At 42.0% G+C, this 19,981-nt stretch overlaps 1 protein-coding gene across 3 annotated transcripts in view; it reads left to right on the plus strand.

Annotated features, from left to right (window-relative positions):
* Positions 1-19,981, plus strand: part of GNPAT (glyceronephosphate O-acyltransferase) — a 34,026-nt gene that overhangs the window by 555 nt on the left and 13,490 nt on the right. Inside the window, exons 1-4 of one of the 3 annotated variants that reach the window (XM_041749230.1) lie at positions 188-326; positions 9,227-9,409; positions 15,441-15,617; positions 18,536-18,665. In XM_041749230.1, coding sequence (XP_041605164.1) covers positions 216-326; positions 9,227-9,409; positions 15,441-15,617; positions 18,536-18,665 — 601 coding nt within the window. In that variant the 5' untranslated portion in view covers positions 188-215. Of the gene's footprint in view, positions 1-187; positions 327-9,226; positions 9,410-15,440; positions 15,618-18,535; positions 18,666-19,981 lie in introns of those variants that run through there. The other 2 variants (XM_041749231.1, XM_041749232.1) reach the window with 2 other exon arrangements.

Here is a 19,981-nt window from a genome sequence, read left to right on the forward strand (position 1 = left end):
CCCGCGCCTCGCGCGACCCGCACTTCCGACTTCCGACGCGGTGCGCGAGCGCGCGCGTCGCAGGTCCCGGCGCGGCTTCCGTCCTGGTTAAGATGGCGGCGCCCGGGGTCCTGCGGAGCGGCAGCAGAGGGTGCCGCCGCCCCAGGCGAGGTCGGGCCGCCCTGCGCGGAAGAACCGCCCCCAGCAGCGGCAGCACCACCACCGCCTAGCAAAGAATGTCAGGCCCCGCCCGGGACGGCAGCCGCACCATGGATTCTTCCAGCTCCTCTAACTCCTGTTTCTCCGTCGGCTCCGCCAGTCCCGGCGCTGTCGTGCTCCTCTACTCGGTAGGCGCCCAGGGGAAAGAGGCCCGGGGCGGGGCCGCCGGAGAGGACTCCACCCGCCCGGCCCCGGCCTCCTGCGGGCCACGGCCCCCCGGCCCCAGAGAGTGGGTTCCGGGGCCGCGCGGGAGGGGTTGGGTGCTTGACTTGGTTTCCAAGGCAACGGTGTATCGGTGCGTGTGTACGTGTGTGTGCGCTTTTGGAAGTTTCTATGGGTGGCGGCTCCTGTGGTTCCTTCCCACTCATTCCTTCTGGTACCCTGCGCCAGGCACGGGGCCTTCAGAGAGCCCCTGAAACAGGAACGAGACGCGAGAATGGACCGTTCCGCCCCTGGCGAGGGCCAGGCTTCGGGTAAACCCAGAGACCTGCGGGTCTGACCCGGCGGCAGATGCTTCAGCCTGTGGCTCCCCGCCCCGCCCTTCTGCTGCCGCGGTCCTGGGAGAAAAGTGTTGGGCTTGCATGTGGGCATAGGATTTGAGAGACGGAAAGTTTTTTAGTCTAGGAAGACTTGGAACTTCCGGACATTTTTATTGCGTTTTTGTCTTCCATCCGTACTTTTTGCCGTAGTCATTTCGGAAGACGGGCATCCTCGGAGAGGCCGCCCAGCCTCTCCGCAGCTTGCCTCCCGGCCCCCCACCCCTCTCCCGATTTTCACCGATCTTTTTGGCCACCGGAATGTTGGTCACTCACAATTTATGTGAAGAAATTATGAGGTAAACGGTTTGTAGTTCTCAAAATTGCACAATTGTGGGGCAACTGATCCTTTTTTTTTTTTTTAACCACTAAATTATGTCTACAAGGAAATAAAGAGAATGCATTTTAAAAGCACGTTACTGTGTCCAGGTTAGTGCCAGTCTCTGACTTAAATATAGTATTAATTTGTGTAGGAAGATCACGGCAGCAAAAAGACTAGACAAGGTAAACAAAAAACTCAGTTTCAAAAGAAGCGATATAGAGGGCTACCTTCACATTGGGACACCAGTATTCTTTGGAACTTGGGGAAACTTCTCTTTCCTTGATGTGGAGAGCTCTGGGTTTATAATTGCTGTCAACTGTCCACTTGTGTGAGGATTATTACTTTAACCTCTCTCCTCATCGACCTTTTCGTTCCACATCTGTGGTAGAACTATTTTGACCTCGTTTTCTGACTGCTAATCCAGAGCCAGCATGTAGGGAAGCCGGTTGCTGTGTAGATCTGACTCGCCATAAGTAGCTTTCTCAGCCCCCAGCTGGTTTGTGAGTTGACGGTAATTTTGCAGGAAAGAGTAGGGGTTTTTTACTTCCTCACTTACCAATGGTTCTTTCATGAGAACACTTCTGTAAACTTTTTCACGTGAAGAATTAAGGCAATTGTATGGGAGCTTTTTCTGCTTCTGAATCTGGCCAGAGCCCTCACTAACTCAGGATTGTGTCGTCTACTATCATGATAACCTGAACTTTTTCTTACTCTTTCAGGCTGTTCTTATTTCCTCAGCCACCGTTATTGTGCAATACTCCACCTAATGTGAGAGTAGTGCTTAGGGATATTTAAGATACTCCTGATTGCAGCAAACATTGCAGCACTGGTTGATTACCTACAGCGTCCTACTCATCATACTCATTACTCTCAATGTCTGAGATATGGAAGTAAAAGATCCAGCCCTTGCCTCTGTGGACTTGAAGTCATAGAAATAAGCAGTTACAGTTGAGATAAGGGCAGTGATGGAATCATGCCAGTATGTTGTGGGAGGAGTGAAAAGGAGCACCTGACTTGTCCAGGGCTTCAGGGTTTTTAAGAAAAGGTGACACCTGAGCTGACTTTTTGAGGTGTGAATGGGAGATAAGGGAGGAGAGGAAGGCTGGCCTAGGCATCCATGTAAGAAAGCCACTCCCTTGCATGTTTGGGAGGACCAAGTAGTTAGATAAGGGTGGAATAAGGAGACATGAGAAACAAAACTAAGGAGGTACCTGAAGATATTTCCTAAGGGGGCTTTATATATTATGTTTATATACCTTTAAGGATAGAATCTTCACTTCCTAAGGGAACATTTCAGGATTATCAAATTTGTGTTTCATTTGTTTTGTTTTGTTTTGTTGTTTGTTTTTTTTTTAAAGATTTTATTGATTTATTCGACAGAGCCCAAGTTGGTGGCAGAGGGAGAGGGAGAAGCACACTCCCTGCTGAGCAAGAAGCCTGATTCAGGACTCCAGGATCATGACCTATGCTGAAGGCAGATGCTTAACTGACTGAGCCACTCTGGTCCCCCCAGATTTGTATTTTTGGAAGTCTAAGAAGACTAGGTTGCTAGAGTGGTTAGTTGTGTGGATAACCTTTACTTGAGTAGAGACTGTAGGAGGGGAATCTGATTGGAGAAGGAATCTGATACCAAAAGCACGGAGATCAGCAGAACACTATTACAGTAATCCAGAGAAGTGATGAAAGCCTGAGGCAATGGCAGTGAGCCTAGGGAGAGAGGGGATGGGTGAGTTTGTGTGATCTTTAGGACAGTTGAATGCAGTGGCTAAGGAAAAGGAGGTGGGTGGATGTTGCTGCCTTTTGCTGATAGGAAATCTGGGGAAAGGAACAGGTATAGTCAGGGTAATATATTTCAGTTTGGAATGTGTTCAGTGTGAGATGCGAGTGGTAAAATTAATGATTTCGAACTTACGGATTGCTGTGTTATGGACCAGATACATCACAAGGTGTTTGGGAGATACCCAAATAGAATTAGAAATATGGTACCAGAGCAAAGGAGGAAGGTCTGGCCTAAACACATGGATTTGTCAGGCATCAGCAAGTAGACTGTATGTGAAGCCATAGGTCTGCTTGAAATCTTTCAATGAGACCACAGAATGAAAAGAAGACTGGGGGGGATCCCTGGGTGGCGCAGCGGTTTGGCGCCTGCCTTTGACCCAGGGCGCGATCCTGGAGACCCGGGATCGAATCCCACGTCAGGCTCCCAGTGCATGGAGCCTGCTTCTCCCTCTGCCTGTGTCTCTGCCTCTCTCTCTGTCTCTCTGTGACTATCATAAATAAATAAATAAAAATTAAAAAAAAAAAAAAAAAAAAAAAAAAGAAAAGAAGACTGGGAGTAGATAATTACTGTACCCAGAACCCAAATTATGGCTTTCTCTTAGAGTCTGAATGAAAAATCGGGACTCCTTACAATGTCTTACAAGACTGCATAATTGCTTCCTCCCTGATTTTACTAATCTTGCTCACAGGGCTTCAACCACACTGGCCTTCTGTTTACTGTTCCCTCTGTATGGCATGCCGTTTTCCCAGAAATTTACATTTGCTACCCTCTCCCTTGTTTTTTTTTTTTTTTTTTTTTTTTCCCCAGTCCCAGCTCAAATATCTCTCAGAGAGGCCTTACCCAACCATCCAATCTAAAATAGCTCTCCAGGGCAGCCTGGGTGGCTCAGCGGTTTAGCTCCGCCTTCAGCCCAGGGCGTGATCCTGGAGACTGGGGATCCAGTCCCACATCAGGCTCCCTGCATGGAGCCTGCTTCTCCCTCTGCCTGTGTCTCTGCCTCTTTCTCTGTGTCTCTCATGAATAAATAAATAAAATCTTTAAAAAAGAAATAAAGTAGCTCTCCAGTCCCTCCTCCTTACTGTATTTTCTTTGTATTCCTATTCCAGTGTTGTACTACAGTAGTCTCGTACTGACTCAAAGCTGAGTGATAAATTTTCATGACGTTAAGAGCACATTGGTGGAACACAGCCATTATCAAAAAGTAAAGATTAAGTTTTATAAATTCTGTTAAAAACAAAACTAATAAATGCTCAAAACTCAACACCTCCTAATTATTTTCATCAGATTTTACTGTTACCTCTGCTTTCAAGTTTATGTCTATCAGACTGTAAGATGGAAATCCTATGTAATACTGGTTACTACCTATCTGTCCCCAGATCGGTGTTCAGTGAGATCATGCTGATAGCTTCAGGTCTGCCATGGGGGGGAGTGTAAATACGACAGAAATCAACAAATGCTAGAAATCAGGGCTCTCGCGTAGTTAAACATCCACTAGCATGCTACTGCTAGTAGGCCTAAGTAAAACTTGTTTATTTGTTGTCTGTCTTTCCTGAAGGGAGTGTAAACTCCCTCAGTACCCAGTTTTTGTCTGCCTTGTTCATGCTTTATTCGTGGCCTGGAGAACAGTGCCTGGTACATTGTGCGCTCTCCGTAACTGTGTCGAATGAATGGATACTCCAGAGCCGTCAGCAGGGAGGTACAAGGAGAAGCCTGTTTAGCTACAGATGAGGGGCTGCTATAAAAATTTAGAGAAACAAGGGGGGGAAATAACCTAAATCTTTCTGGGACTCCTCTCTGTATTGTGCATGAGTAGCCATGTAAATTTATTTATTTTATGATGGTAAATACTACCATGGTTTACAGAAGGCCAATGAATGAGTAGTTAACATTCAGCCCAAGCTGCATGTAGGAGTCACTTGGAGTACTTTTAAAAATAATTCTGATGCCCAGGTACCATTCACACACCAAATTAATCAAGAATATCTGGGGGCGCCTGGGTGTCTTGGTTAAACACCTGACCTTTTTTTTTTTTTAAGATTTTATTTATTTGTTTGAGAGAGAGAGAGTGCACAAGTCTGGGGAGGAGTAGAGGGAGAAGGGGAGGGAGAGGCAGGCTTCCTGCTGAGCTGGGAGCCCCTCTCAGAGCTCTATTTCAGGACCCTGAGATAGATCATGACCTGAGCTGAAGGCAGATGTTTTAACCAACTGAGCCACCCAGGTGCCCCTAGTGTCCAACTTTTTATCTTAGGTCCTGGCCTTAGGATGTGGAGCCTACTTTAAACAACAACAACAACAACAAAACCACTATGTGGGGACCTGAGCATCAGTATATTTTTAAAGTGACCAGATTATTCTCATGTGCAACCTGGCTTAAAAACTACTGGATTAGACATCGGCTTAGAACCAGATTGAGAGAAGTTTGAGCTTTAGCCTGTGAATATTGGGGAGCCATCATCAGTAGGGTTCAGGAAGTGGCTTTAGTCAGTAATTTACTTTTTCATTCTACAATGATTGAATTCCTATTAGGAAATGGGAATACAAAAACATATAAGACACATTACCTACACAGACAAGTTTACAGTCTAGTAGGGGAGATACCAATCCAAGCTAACAAAGTATATAGATGCTGTCTTGAAAGGCTCAGTCAAGACTCAAAGGAGAAGATGTTAAGTTCAGTCAAGGTTGAGGCAATTGGACACAGAGATAAACAGTAGCTGTGGTTAATGGCTAAATATTTCCAGGTGAACAGTGGGGAAGGCTCTTTCTCCATCTCTTCCTCCTCCCCCCTCCCCCATCTTTGTGCATATGTATATACATGTATACTTATTTATAAGTATTTTATATATTTATGATATAAAGTATATTTATAAGCATGTTATACATGCCTGTATGTTGATACATATAGTATATCTTTATCTCCCCAGCTGATTCTGATCCTTTTCTCTTTCCACTCCCAGGACCACTAAGTAGAAAGTCTTTGAGTCCCCTTTCATTCCTAAAATTATATAATTTATAATGATAGGTTGTTGCATTGTACCAAGTCTGAGTCTACATAAACTATTATTTTACTAATGAGAAATGTGAAATTGGAGAAAGTTCTTGAAACTTATAACCAAGAGTATGGTATGTTGCAGTTTTACACCAGAATTCCATCAGTGAGAAGCTTTTCCCTCATATATTCTCTATGTATGTGGGCATAAAAATGTTCATGTTTGAATATTTCACATGTTTTAGATGCTACCCTTTTTATATTGAAACTCCTAAATGCTCTGCTGTTTATATTCTCATTATGCTTAGTCATGTTCTTAGCTTAACATTTGTTATCATTTTGTTACTTCAGCATTTAGTTGTTCAATTATGCTATATTCCGAGCACAGCTCTATGTTGAGAAATAGAAGGAGGACATGTGTTTCCCATCTTCAAGATAATTGCATTTTAGGGAGACAGACTTGTGAATGATTGCATGCTATGAATACACACCCTAATAGCTGTAGGTAGTAGGTAAAGATGTTCCACTGAGGACAGCGGAGTCATTCCCTGTGGGCATCTCAAGGAGGGTTCCACAGCAGAGTGATGGCTGAGCAAGGATGACAGAGGAATGAAAAGGCCTTCGGGGCCCAGAGTTGAGCATGCACCAAGGCCTAGAAGCGAGTCAACAATGGATTGTGTTGGGGAAATGCAAATCATTTGCTATTGAGCGTGGGGGCCAGTGAATCTAGAAAGGGAAGGACAAGTCAGGTCAGAGTTTCTTGTCTAATACCAGAAGTGGCTTAGGTCTTAATTCTGAAGGAGGTGGGGAGTCATTTATTTTAAGCAGGGAACGATTTGGTCAGAATTGTGTTTTGAAAAGAGCACATGGCAGCCAGGTGGGTTGGTTCAAAGGGGCAAAGAGACCAGTGAGGAGGCTATAGTGATAAAGTACAGAGGCTGGATTTATGACCGAGTAATAGACCTGTTCTGTCCTTGAAGGCCACCTGCACGGTATTAGATGGATCACATGTAAGGATCAGGGAGGAAGGATCTAGAATAAGGCAAAGGATTATACATGGTACAGCAGTTGTTGAGATGCCTGGAAAAAAAAAAAAAACAGATTGTAAGACTGTGCAGAGGAGAAAGAAGTTCAGTTTTGGAAAGGCCAAAGATGAAGTGTTTACACTAAATGTGTCCATCAGGAGTTCACATGGGAGAACAGAGCAGGAGATTCAACAGCATGTATAATTAGTACCTAAAACCAGTTGAGTTGGTGCGAGGATTCAGTACTGTGTGTGAAGACAAGAGGGCTGGAGATGTTAACATCAAGAGAAGTAGGAGGAAGACATGTTTTAGTTTTGGTTGGAACTTTTCCTCCCAAGTTGAGAATCGCTAGTTTAGAAAAATGAGGTGGATCTTCTGCTGTGCCAAGAGTCATGAATGAAAAATCAAAGTAGGAAAATTTCAGGAGGATTGGAAGAGGGGAAAGAGGGAGTCCTTGAGAATGGTGTCAGGCTGCTGGGGGCGTTTAGGAATTTGAAAAGTAGAAAGAGAGCAGGAGGGCACCTGGGTGGCTCAGTGGTTGAGCATCCACCTTCAGCTCAGGTTGTGATCCCTGGGTCCTGGGATCGAATCCCGCATCAGATTCCCCACAGGGAGCCTGCTTCTCCCTATGTCTCTGCCTCTCTCTCTGTGTCTTTCATGAATAAATAAATAAAATCTCTAAAAAGAGCAGAGTGTAATATTGAAATTCGGAAGAAATGTTGCATTCATAATAGCAATGCATGAAAAATAATTCAAATGTCTATTGTTAAAAATATAGTGGAAGAAACTTAAAGGGAAGCGTTTATAACATGAAGTGGAAAAATCATATGGCTATTCAAAATGTGTGTCAGGGGAGGGAATATGTTCACTAAAATGGGCCCTGGGTCATCAGATGACAGGTGATTTTAGTTTTCTTTGTGCTTTACTGTGTCTTCCAGATTTTTATAATGAACATATATAACTTTGGTAATCAGAAAAATACTTTTTTTTTGCTTTTTAAACATTTTATTAGAATCGTTTTGATTAAACTTTGTATCGTTTAAGATAAAGTAAAGAAGTAAAAATGACCTAATTGCTATTTGAGTGCCCCAGAATTGCTAAGCACTTTTCCCCTAGTAAGTTGACAGCTGCTCATACAACATGCAGGAAAGATGTAAGTTCCTAGGGTCTGCCCAACACTGGAGAGAAGACACGGTTGTGTCAGCAAAACCCATGGAAGCCAGGGAGAAAGGATGTGGCTTTTGGCTCCTCATTACAGCCTGTAGAGGGATGTGGCAGGACCATGCATGACCCAGGCATCCCTGCCATCTCAGCAGCAGTCCTACAAGAGGGTAAAGTCTAAACCTTAGCCCTTCAATCCACCAAGGAAAAAAGGTATTTGAAGAAGCTAGGGCACAAAAAATGCATCCACTAAAATGTTTTAAGCCAATTATTAATACAGAAAAATGCCCATAACATACTTAGGCAAGATAAACTGTATTTTGTATCGTCCACATTTTGAATAAAAGCTATGTATTTGTGTAGCTGTGAATGAAAAAAAAGAAACTAAGTAGTGGTAAAGAGTAGTTATTCCTGGGGTGTAAAATTGTGAGCAATGTATATTTACTTGTATGTTTCCAAACTTTCCATAATTAACATGGTGAGTGGTATAGGGTAGTGGTTAGGAGCAAGGTCTATGAAGCTATAAGGCTCGAATTTGAAACATGTCTCTGCCCTTGGCGAGCTGAGGAACACCAAGTGAGTTATTTTGCCTCTCCATACCTCGGTTTCCCCTTTGTTGTGAGGATCGTTTCCGTATTAAGGAATAGTGCTTGGAATAGCAAATCAGACTGCTCACCAGTAGCTTCTAGGAGGACACTTTTTTTCTTAAGTGAATTTTTCTTAAATTTATAAGGAAATTTTCCTTATATTTATAAAACCCATGTAGTTTTATTTGATTTGACATCATTTTGAATTTCTATTTTATGCTTTAATTTTTAAAGCTAAGTAGAAGAGGCAAACAGATTTATCATTGTGCTTGATAAAATTGATCAGATAAAGTTGACTATAAAGTTGATTAGATTATTCTAGAGCTTAATGTCACAATCTTTATTATCCTTTTTAACTTTCCCAGAGGGGTCCTGGCTTTACAAAGATTGATTGCAAAAAGAAATAATAAAATATCATGATAACTCAGTATCAATTTATTGACCCCAATTTTCATTACATTTCTTCCTCTTAGTATAGGAAAGCCTATTTTCAGTGCACTCTGCTCTTGTTCATATGCCATAGCATAAAAATGTTGGCAAAGATGAAACCTTACTAATGTAGTCTCCGATCTTTCCTGATTTACTTTATAGTATGTGCATGACTTTCTTTTATTTGCCTTACCCACAGAAGGAGCTCAAAAAATGGGATGAATTTGAAGATATTTTAGAGGAGAGGAGGCATGTCAGTGACTTGAAATTTGCAATGAAGTGCTACACACCTCTTGTCTATAAGGGAATTACTCCTTGCAAGCCAAGTGATATTAAATGTAGTGTTCTCAATTCTGAAGAGGTTCATTATGTCATTAAACAGGTAAGTGATTCCCTCTTCAACCCCAGCCAGGTTTGTTCATTGTCAACAAGGAACAACACAGGAATGAACTGCACAGGTCCACTCACACATCGATTTTTTTTTTTTTCAGTAAATATAGTATGGTACTGTAAATGTGATTTCCTTATAGTTTTCTTAAAAATGCTTTCTTTGGCTTATTTTATTGTGAGAATACAGTATATTATACATATAACATTGAAAATACATATGAATCAACTGTGTTAATCAGGAAGGCTGTCAGTCAACAGTAGGCTATTAAGTTTGGGGGGAGTCAAAAGTTACGCGTGGATTTTCAGTCACATGGGTGATCGGCACCCCACCCCCATGTTGTTCAAGGGACAGCTGTTGTCTGACAGGGAATGATGACAGTTATGTTAATTACAATGAAATATGATACATGACATGCTAGTAAGAGTCCAGTGTACAGGGGCATTAATTACTTATAGGGCAAATACTTTTGTGTAGGGAACTAGGAAAGTGATTTTTTTTAAGTGATGCCAAAAAGATGGTTAGGGCTTTTTCAGATGAAGTGGGTAAAGAAGTGTTCCTAGCAGAGCAAATAACTTTTTCCCCATGGTTAAACCTCACTTCACATTAAAATTGCTGGAGAAACTTCCAAGAATCCCTGTACATAGATCTCACCCTCATATGAATTAAATCAGAATATCAGGGGGAAGGAACCAGACATCCTAGTAGTAGTTTTTAAAGAAGCCCAATCAAGGGGTGTCTGGGTGGCTCAATTGGTTAAGCACCTGACTCTTGGTTTCAGCTCGGGTCAGGATCTCAGGGTCGTGAGATCGAGCCCTGCGTTGAACCCCGTGCTTGGCATGTCATCTGCTTAAGATTCTCTTTCTCCCTCTCCCCACCTTACCCTACCCTCACTTGGATTTTCTCTCTCAAAAAAAAAAAAAGTTGGTTCCAAAGTATAGCAAAGTTTGGGAACCACAGGCATATTTTAACAACTAAAGAACATGCATATTCACAGTACCAGAAGCAGTTCGGTATCAGACCAAAGAGAGCAAAGAACAGGTAATGGTGAGAATTGAGACTAAAGAGCCAAGCAGGGGCCACATCACAAAGGGTTTTATAAATCATCCAGAGGAATTTGATTTTATCCTACATACAGTGCAAAGCCACTGCAAGGTTTCAGGTTGGAGTGTGACCTTCTCTGTTGATGTTTTATTGTATTTTTTATTTTTTTTATTTTTAGGGATTTTATTTATTTGTTCATGAGAAACAGGGAGAGAGGTAGAGACACAGGCAAAGGGAGAAGCAGGCTCCAAGCAGGGAGCCTGACGTGGGACTTGATCCTGGGACTCCAGGATCATGCCCTGGGCCGAAAGCGGTACTAAACCGTTGAGCCACCTGGGCTGCTCTCTGTTGATGTTTTAGTAACACCATTCGGCTACAAATGGAAACAGGAAGTCTGGTTATGATGCTCTTGCAATAATCCCTTTATGGAATGACAGTTGCCTAAATGGTGGTTGTAGAAACAGAGATGGACAGATTTAAGAATTTAAGAGGTAGGGGCACCTGGATGGCTCAGTCGGTTACGTATCCAAGTCTAGATTTTGGCTTAGGTCATGATCTCAGAGTTCTGAGATTGAGCCCTGTGTCAGGCTCTGTGCTGAGCATAGAGCCTGCTTAAGGTCTCTGTCTTCCTCTGCCCCTCTCCCATCCTTCCTCACTCCCTCTCTTAAAAAAAGAAAGAGAGAGAGAGAGAGAGAAAGAAAGGGAAAGAAAAGAAAGAAAGAAAAATTCAGAGGTAGAGTAGACCTTATTTATGACCAGTTGGGTGAATGAAAGGAAGGACAAGAGAGAGAGAGGATGACAGAAGAGCTCACTGAGATTCAGGATCTAGGAGAGGGAATGGGCTTGGGAGAGTAGCTGAGGTCTGATTGCTGTCATTTGAAGACATCATGATAGAGGTATTCAGTGGGCACCATGACAGCTTCCTGATGGCTGGCCCTCCCTGTTGCGTTGTCCAGGTGTTCCCAGGCCTTGAGATTTACCTGTAGACATTGTGCTCCATTGACTTTTTTTTTTTTTTTAAGATTTTGTTTATTTATTACAGTGAATGAGAGAGAGCACATGAGCAAGGGCAGAGGGAGAGAAGCATACTCCCCTGTCAAGCAGGGAACACGACACAGGGCTCGACCCCAGGACCCCTGGATTGTGTCTTGAGCCAAAGGCAGACACTTGAACCAACTGAGCCTAAGTGCCCCTCCATTGACTTTGAAATGGAATTTAGTCAGGCCTACGGCCTCAGAGAAGTTCTTTATCCCTACTGTTTTGTTTTGTTTTGTTTTGTTTTTTTCTGATTTGAACATATAACCTATGCTCCTAATCTTTTTGGTTTGATCTGTCATGATTTGTCTTAGAGAAACTATTAGCCCTCCCTACCCCCCACCCCTTTCCCTCCCTACCTCCTCCTCTTTGTCCCCCTTTCTCCTCCTTCCCCCCTCCTCCAAAAGCTCCCCAAATAACTAATACACAGCCAGATTAAGTGTGACTGACATAAGCCAGCGTTTCTCAAACTTGGCTGTGCTGCTGAGAAAAAAAAAAAAAAAATCACATAATGCAGGTAGTTTGGAATTATAAACTCAGAATTGGGCAACACACTGAGCCCTCTGCGTTACCCAGAAATTCCATTTCCCCATTGAACTCTCTCCTGTTCTCCAAAATTATAGTGTCCGTGTCTGCCCTATTCTGAGTCTACAGCCTCCTCTTTTCACCCTCAACAAGTGACATTTCTTCCTACTTCACAAAGAAAATATAAACCATTATACGACAACTCTGTGATCAAGCTACTAATATAATATAGGTACATCTGATACCCATCATTGTCTTCTTCGCTCCTGTTACAGAGGGTCAGGGAGCCCTTTCTCCTCTGGGAGTTCAATCCTCCCCTACTCCTTTGCTCTGAATTTCCTCTGCTCCCTCCTCTTCAGGGACTTTGCTCTGCTATCTGTCCCTTCAAATGTGTTTCAGCTTCTTCCTCTTCATTAGCTCTTTACTGTTGTCACTGAACTCGCTTGATTCTCTTCCAGCTGAAATCAGCCTCCTTTGGGCATATTCCTCTCCGTATGACTCAGTGCTTCCTTTCCCACTTCTGTTCTACTCACAGAAGAAGTTGGCTATGTTTTCTGTACTTGGGGCTGTACTTTGTCACCTTCCATATATACGCAGCTCACTGGGATCCAGTTTCCAGCCCGCTGTAATTGCTCTTTCCAAGACTGTGAATGGTTCCTCCCTGATGGCTAAAGTCAACCTTGTCAACATCCTTCGTAGCTTTTGGCACACGCCCCCTCCTTTCTTTCTCTCCCTTACCCACCAAATCTTTTTTTTAAGATTGTATTTTTAAATAATGTCTATACCCAATGTGGGGCTCAAACCTACAACCCCAGGATCAAGAGTCATATGCTCCAACTGAGCCAGCCAGGGCCCCCTCCCCCCCATCTTTTTCAGCATTCTTCACATGTCTTTATGGGCTTCTTTTCCTTTGCCTGTCTCTTTAAATGCTGCTGTTCCTCAAGATTTTATTCTAATCCCTTCTCATTCTACCTACTCACTCACTGGGCAGTTTTATTACCAGAATTGTAAGTACCTTTCTTATGCTGATGTCTCCCTGTTATATTATTATTATTATTACTATGTTATAAATAAATAACAATATGTAATGAGTATTAGTATCTGTTACTTCAGCCCAGATCTCTTTTGAGTGTCATACGTATATTTTTCTGTTTACCGGAATACCTACTTGGAAAATCCAAAATCAGGATGAATGAAACTCTGAGACCCTCCCAGCCCTGCCACTGTACACGTACCCCTCCCAGTCATAGCAGTTTTGTACAGATCTCCAAGAACGGCCCCTCCATTTGCTGGAAGCTCATAGCAAGCATCTGATGGCCATCTTCGGCTTCTTGCTTTCCCATCCTATGTTGTCAGTCATGAGGAGCCACCAGTTTGCTCTCCTCAACAGCTCTTGTCTCTCTTTGTCTCTGCTGCCAACTCAAGCTGCCTTTGTTTTCACAAAAGCTACTGAAGAGCTTTTTGCCAAGGAAAGATGCGATTATTTCTGCATTCAAGAAACCACTCAGGTGTGTGACATGGAGTACAGACTGAAAAGGGACATCACTGGGACAAGGAGTCATAAAGCTGGTGCTCATCTTTTAATCTAATCTTAGGTTTCCAGGAAGAAGGATCTGGAAGTACAGACAGGTCTCTTGGGCAAATGAGAAGCCCAGTTGCACAGCATAAGAGATCAGGTCATTCTCTGCTTCTGTACTTCCCTCCATTCCTGGGGAAGGCAATTCCTTCTGAACAGACCAACCTGCTCACTTGTGTTCTTCATCTGTCTGACTCCTTCAGATCCCCAGAGGTCTTGTGTCCTGCTCTTCAGCCTTTTGCATGGGCCCACCTGGCATCAACACTTCCGGGCTGGGGAAGGCCCTCCCGGCCATGTCTTCTTCCTAATGCACCGTTTCTCTTTCCCTTCTCTTCTCAGCTCCTGAAAGGTATAGTCTGCCCTCCCCCAGGCACCTCCTACTGTCAGCAGGTTGGTGCACTTGGTCCAGTAAGGTTGTGGATCTCCAAGTGACCCAGTTCAATGGGTCCTTTTAGTCTGTACTTTGTCTTTACCACTTTTTCCACTCCTGTTGCATTTTCATCTGTAGTCTGACAATGCCCAAACAGGACCTCTAACGTTGAGTAGGTTATCAGAGTTCAAATTCTTATCCAACTGGCCTACTCCCTACAGGTCATCTAATTTATATGTTTCACAAACACCTCAAAATCAGTATACCTGCCTTCTCAACCCCTATACCACAGTGCCTTCTATCCATCGTCTCTATCCTCAATTTCAGGATGGCCCCATGGTCCATTCTGTTGCCTGAAACAACTGAGCATCTCACTGACCTTCCCCTTCCCTTCTGCACCTATTATTACCTTTTGGGGGGCCTTTTTTGTCTCCGGCCTGAATTATTTTGATGGTTTTCCAAGTGTACTCCTTTTCCTAGACTTCTTTCCTGAAATCCATCCTTACCACCAATCCACTAATTCCTCTATTTCCCTGAAAAAGATAAAATATGGAGCTGGGGTGAGGATGATTATCCATTTGTGAAGTGGCTACTATTTTGAAGTGGCTAATTTTATGCTATGTTAATTTCACCTCAATTATTAAAGAAGAAGCAGCAGTAGCAGCAGATTCTCCACTGCATGTAATTTTGGAAGCTGGGACTCCAGCATCCTACCCTCTCATTTTCTGGGCCTCACCCTAAAGCAGAACATTCTCCTTGGCGAAGGATAAATACTATCTATCACATAGACGCCACTCTTTTTCAACCTGCTTCTTTAGGGGGAAGTTAGAAAGGTCAAATTAAGGTTTCCTGAGGACAGAAACTAACTTGTTTATCCCCAGGCCTAGTACACAGCCAACATTTTGTTCTCTTTACAAAAAGATGTGGTATATTTTTTTAATAAAGAGAGTTCCAGTGTGAGGTCACTGATTTCACTAGTTATCCTTTGATAACTTTGGAGAGTTTTGTCCCAATGACCTGTGTATCTGATATAGTCTGAATGGTCACTTCAACATAATCTTATATTTTTACCTTGTATATTACCTTGTAATAGCATGGAACAAGCAGATGAAGTGCTGTGACAATCTGCTGAAAGAAACTGCTAAGTATATATGCTAGGACACTAGTTCATGGGCAACAACTTATTTTAGAGAATTTGGTTGTAAGCTTATTGACAAATCAAATGGAAAAATGAGATGCTATCCTAGAAAGCCTATTCTCTTTGAATTTCCAGTCTTTGAAGTTGTCTAAATAGGATCGTTTATCTACTGGGTTATGTCAGAAGATAAATTATTTCAACTGAAATGAAGATGAAAACATAGCATTTTTGAGCTATATAATGTTGGTCCGTTTGGACCTAGTCTTACCAGTTTGAGTGATTAGAGTTCTGGTGGCTTTTCTTCAGAGATGTATCCCTGCTTTCCTTTTCCTTTTAGCTTTCCAAGGAATCTCCTAAATCCATCGATGTCCTCCGAGAGGAAGTGTGTGAGATTTTGGATGAGATGAGCCACAAACTGCGCCTGGGAGCCATTCGGTTTTTTGCCTTTGCTCTAAGCAAAATATTCAAACAAATTTTCTCAAAAGTTTGTGTAAATGAAGAAGGTATTCAGAAAGTGAGTATTGCTTGTTTGAAAGCAGTCTCTTCTTCTACCTCTCACGATATAATCAACTCAGAGACACGTCACTCTGCTCACGTCTACTCACTAAATGAGTAGCCCTCATCAGCAGGCATCCAGGCCAGGTGGACAAGGGTCTGCCTAGACTTACAGACTAACCTAATGTCACATGTCTGTTAAGTTACAGAAGTAATACCGGGAATTTCTGTATATGATCTACCTGGATCCCTTTACAACACTTCTTTTATTGTCTCCTCAAACCTCTGCTATGTCTTTTCCATAAACAAGGACATTCCCTTATGGTGCATTTATTAAAGTAAGCAAATTGACGTTGATAGAACACAAATACACAGTAGTACAGGCATCATTCATATCGCATCGATTGCCCCAGTTATATCTTGTATAGCAAAAGAAATCCTACATCATATGTTATATTCAGCTTCCATATCTCCTTAGACTCTTAGTTCAAAACAGTTCCTTAATCTTTGTATTTCATATTAGTTTTGAAAAAAAACAGACCAGTTATTTTAGAACATACCTTGATTTGGATTTGAGTGATATTTTCTTAGTATTAGACTCAGGTTGTGTGATTTGGGCAGGAAGCAACATTGTAACCTTCTCAGTGCAATAGATCAAGGAGCGCATGGTGGCTGCCTGTCCCCTTATGGTGGTGGTCACTTTCATCATCTGGGTAAGGTGGTATCAGCTAGGTTTCTCCACCGTAAAGTTACTGTATTTCAATTGGTAATGAATAAGTGTTGTGTGTAGAGATACTATCTAAGGATGGTTCAGGGTCCTGGTTTCCACCATAGTTTCCTCCATGAGTTTTCACATCGACTGATGATTTTTTTTTAAGATTTATTTATTTTAGAGAGAACTAATAGGCGGTGGGGGAGATGGGGAGGGAGAGAGAAAGAGAGAGAGAGAGAACCTCAAGCAGACTCCTCAGTGAGTGCTGAGCCTGATGTGGGGCTTGATCCCAGGACCCCGAGATCATGACCTGAGCCGAAATCAAGAGTCAGATGCTCAACTGAGTGAGCTCCCCAGGTGCCCCTCAGCTGATGATTTTTGCCTGAACCAGTTATTACCCTAATGATTGTCAAATGGTGATTTTTCTAAATCCAGTATTCAGGAGTGATTTAACAGGAGTGTTATAGTCTCCTCTTTTCCAAAAGGAAGAGCTTTTCCTATTTTTATTCATTTTTAAAAATTTTTTTGAGAGTGAGAGCACATGGGGTAGGGTGGGGATAAAGGCCAGCGGGAGAGGGAAAGAGAGGGAGAATCTTAATCAGACTCCATACTCAGCTCTATCTCATGACCTTGAGATCATGACCTGAGCTGAAATCAAGAGTCAGCTGCTTAAAGACTGAGCCACCTAGGTGCCCTTCATTTATGTTTCTTTTTCTTTTTTTAAAAAGATTTTATTTACTTATTCATAGACACAGAGAGAGAGAGAGGGGCAGAGGCACAGGCAGAGGGAGAAGCAGGCTCCACGCAGGGAGCCCGACATGGGACTCGATCCCAGGTCTCCAGGATCACACCCCAGGCTGCAGGCGGCGCCAAACCACTGCGCCACCAGGGCTGCCCTCATTTATGTTTCTTAATATTGTTTTTCCTCATACTAAGGAGCTCTTATCTTCATTGGCCTTCCTCTCCATGTCTTTTAATGTTTGGTTTTATTCAGTCATTTATTTGACTTTCAAGTGTTCTTCCTTTTTCCTGCAGTAACTATTCTCTAGATTGCTCACTCACTCTCTATATCTCTGTCAGAGAATTTTTGGTATAGCCATCCAGAGAATGTTGACCGACCATGTCTCCTTAACTGATCTCAGATTACCTTGCCTTGGTGAATTATAGTTAGATTGGAAAAACAACAACAACAACAACAACAACAGATGCCTGGGTGGCTCAGCAGTTAAGCATCTGCCTTTGGCTCAGGGTATGATCCTGGAATCCTGGGATCGAGTCCCACATCGGGCTCTCTGCATGGAGCCTGCTTCTCCCTCTGCCTCTGTCTTTGCCCCCCCTCTCCCCCCGTGTCTCTCATGAATAAATAAATCTTAAAAAAAAAAAAAAAAGACAAAAACAGCCCATTAATCCTGGTGAGTATTTTTGAGGCTGACAGCCTACAAAATATATCTGGAAGCTCAAATTCCTTCCAACTGTGGGGCACCCATTCTTCCTGGCGGTGAGTCCAGTGTATGGCTAGAGAAACACCATACCTCTCATTTGTTTTACTGTTTCAGGTTTGTTTTTATTAATATACCTAAGAGACACTTTGTTTTCTCTTATACACACAACCAGTCTAGCTCAGCGAGTGACGACAGCTAACTTTTAAAATCAGGCACACTTCAGGTCCATTCCTAGCTTGGCCATGGATCAGATGTGTGACCATGTCACAAATCAGGAACCTAATGCTTAGGCCTTATTTACAAATTGTGGTATTAAACAATGCATGTAAAATACTTAGTATGTAAAATGCTTAACTAGGGATGCCTGGGTGGCACAGTTAAACGTCTGACTCTTATTTTCGGCTCAGGTTGTTATGTCAGGGTCATGAGATTGAGCCCCACTCTGTGCTCAGCACAGAATCTGCTTAAGATTCTTCCTCTCCTCCTCTACTTGCTCTCTCTCTAAATAAATACATCTTTTAAAAATTATATGGTACCCAAATAATACTTAGTGATCATCACTATTATAGTAATCTATAAAATTTATATTTTTAATGTTCTTGCATTATGTGAGGTTATTTAATTAGAACTCTGAAATAAGTTTTCTGTATGTAGTAGGGGAGGCAGAAAAACATCTTCAGTATTCCTTCTGTACATATGTACATTCTTCCGTTTTCTGATGTGACATGTGATTTTAATGATATGAAAACTGAAATTACTCAAAATGTAACATTTATTTTAAAGCTACAACGAGCTATCCAGGAACATCCAGTTGTTCTGCTGCCCAGTCATCGAAGTTACATTGACTTTCTGATGTTGTCTTTTCTTTTATACAACTATGATTTACCTGTACCAGTCATAGCAGCAGGAATGGGTACGTATTGTTTTTCTCCTCTTTTGTTTTAATTATAAAAATGAAAATATTCACTGACATAATTTTAACAGTTACTGAAGTATTTGAAGATGAGGATGAAAATACCCTCTCCTTTCTTTCATCCAACCCCAGTGTTCAAGAGTCTGGATTAGGTCTTTCTGTGCTGTGCTTCACTACATAGACCTAAACAAGTATGTATGCACGTAGGGTTTTTGGTTTAGGTTTGAAAAATGAAATACCACCAATATGTATGACCTTCCATGCCTTTTTTTATTTGATAATGTATCAGTGGTTACCTCTAAGGTCAATAAATAGATCTAACTTTTTTAAAAATATTTTAAAATTACAGTAAAATATACAAAACCTAAAACTTGCCATCTTAGCCATGTTTAAGCATATAGTTTAGTGGTATTAAGTACATTCACATTGTTCTGCAGCCCTCACCACTTTCCATCCCCAGAACCCCACCTACTTTTCATCATGCAAAACTGAAATTCTATCCCCATTCAACACTAACTCCTCATTCAACTCTCCCCCAGCCCCAGGTCATATGTTGCACCATATTTCAGAATTTTCTTCCTAAAGGCTGAATCATATTCGACTAGGTGTATAGACCACATTTTGTTTATCATGTATCTGTCAGTGGACATTTGGTTGCTTCTACCTTTTGACCATTATGAATAATACTGCTATGAACAGAGGTGTACAAACATCCGTTTGAGTCTCTGCTTTAAATTCTTCTAGGTATATACCATAAGTAGAATGGCTGGGTTATATGGTAATTTTATTTTTAATTTTTTGAGGAACATCATATTGTCTTCCACAGTGAGTGCACCATTTTACATTCCCACCAGTGTAGTATGCAAGGGTTCAGTTTCTCTGCATCCAACACTTATTTTTTTTTTTTGTGGTTTTTGGTTTGTTTATTGTTGTTGTTTTTTTATAATAGCCATCCTAATGGGTAGTAAGTAGTATCTCTGTGTGATTTTGATTTGCATTTCCCTGATGACTAGTGAAGCTGATCATCTTTTCATATACTTGTTGGCCATATCCATGTATTCTTTAGAGAAGTACCTATTCAAGTCCTCTGCTCATTTTTGAATTGGGTTATTTGTTCTTGAGTTGTAGGAGTTCTTTATATATTCTAGATAACACCCCGTTGTCAGATTCATGATCTGCAAATATTTTTTCCCCTTCTCCCATAAGATTTCTCCCATAGTTGACTTTGCACTCTATCAGTGGATCCTTTGATGCACAGAAACTTTTCATCACAATGAAAAGCCTGATTTCTCTTGTCAGTTTCTTCTGTTCTCTGT

This window comes from Vulpes lagopus, chromosome 3, assembly GCF_018345385.1.
Source record: "Vulpes lagopus strain Blue_001 chromosome 3, ASM1834538v1, whole genome shotgun sequence".
NCBI lineage: Eukaryota > Metazoa > Chordata > Mammalia > Carnivora > Canidae > Vulpes > Vulpes lagopus.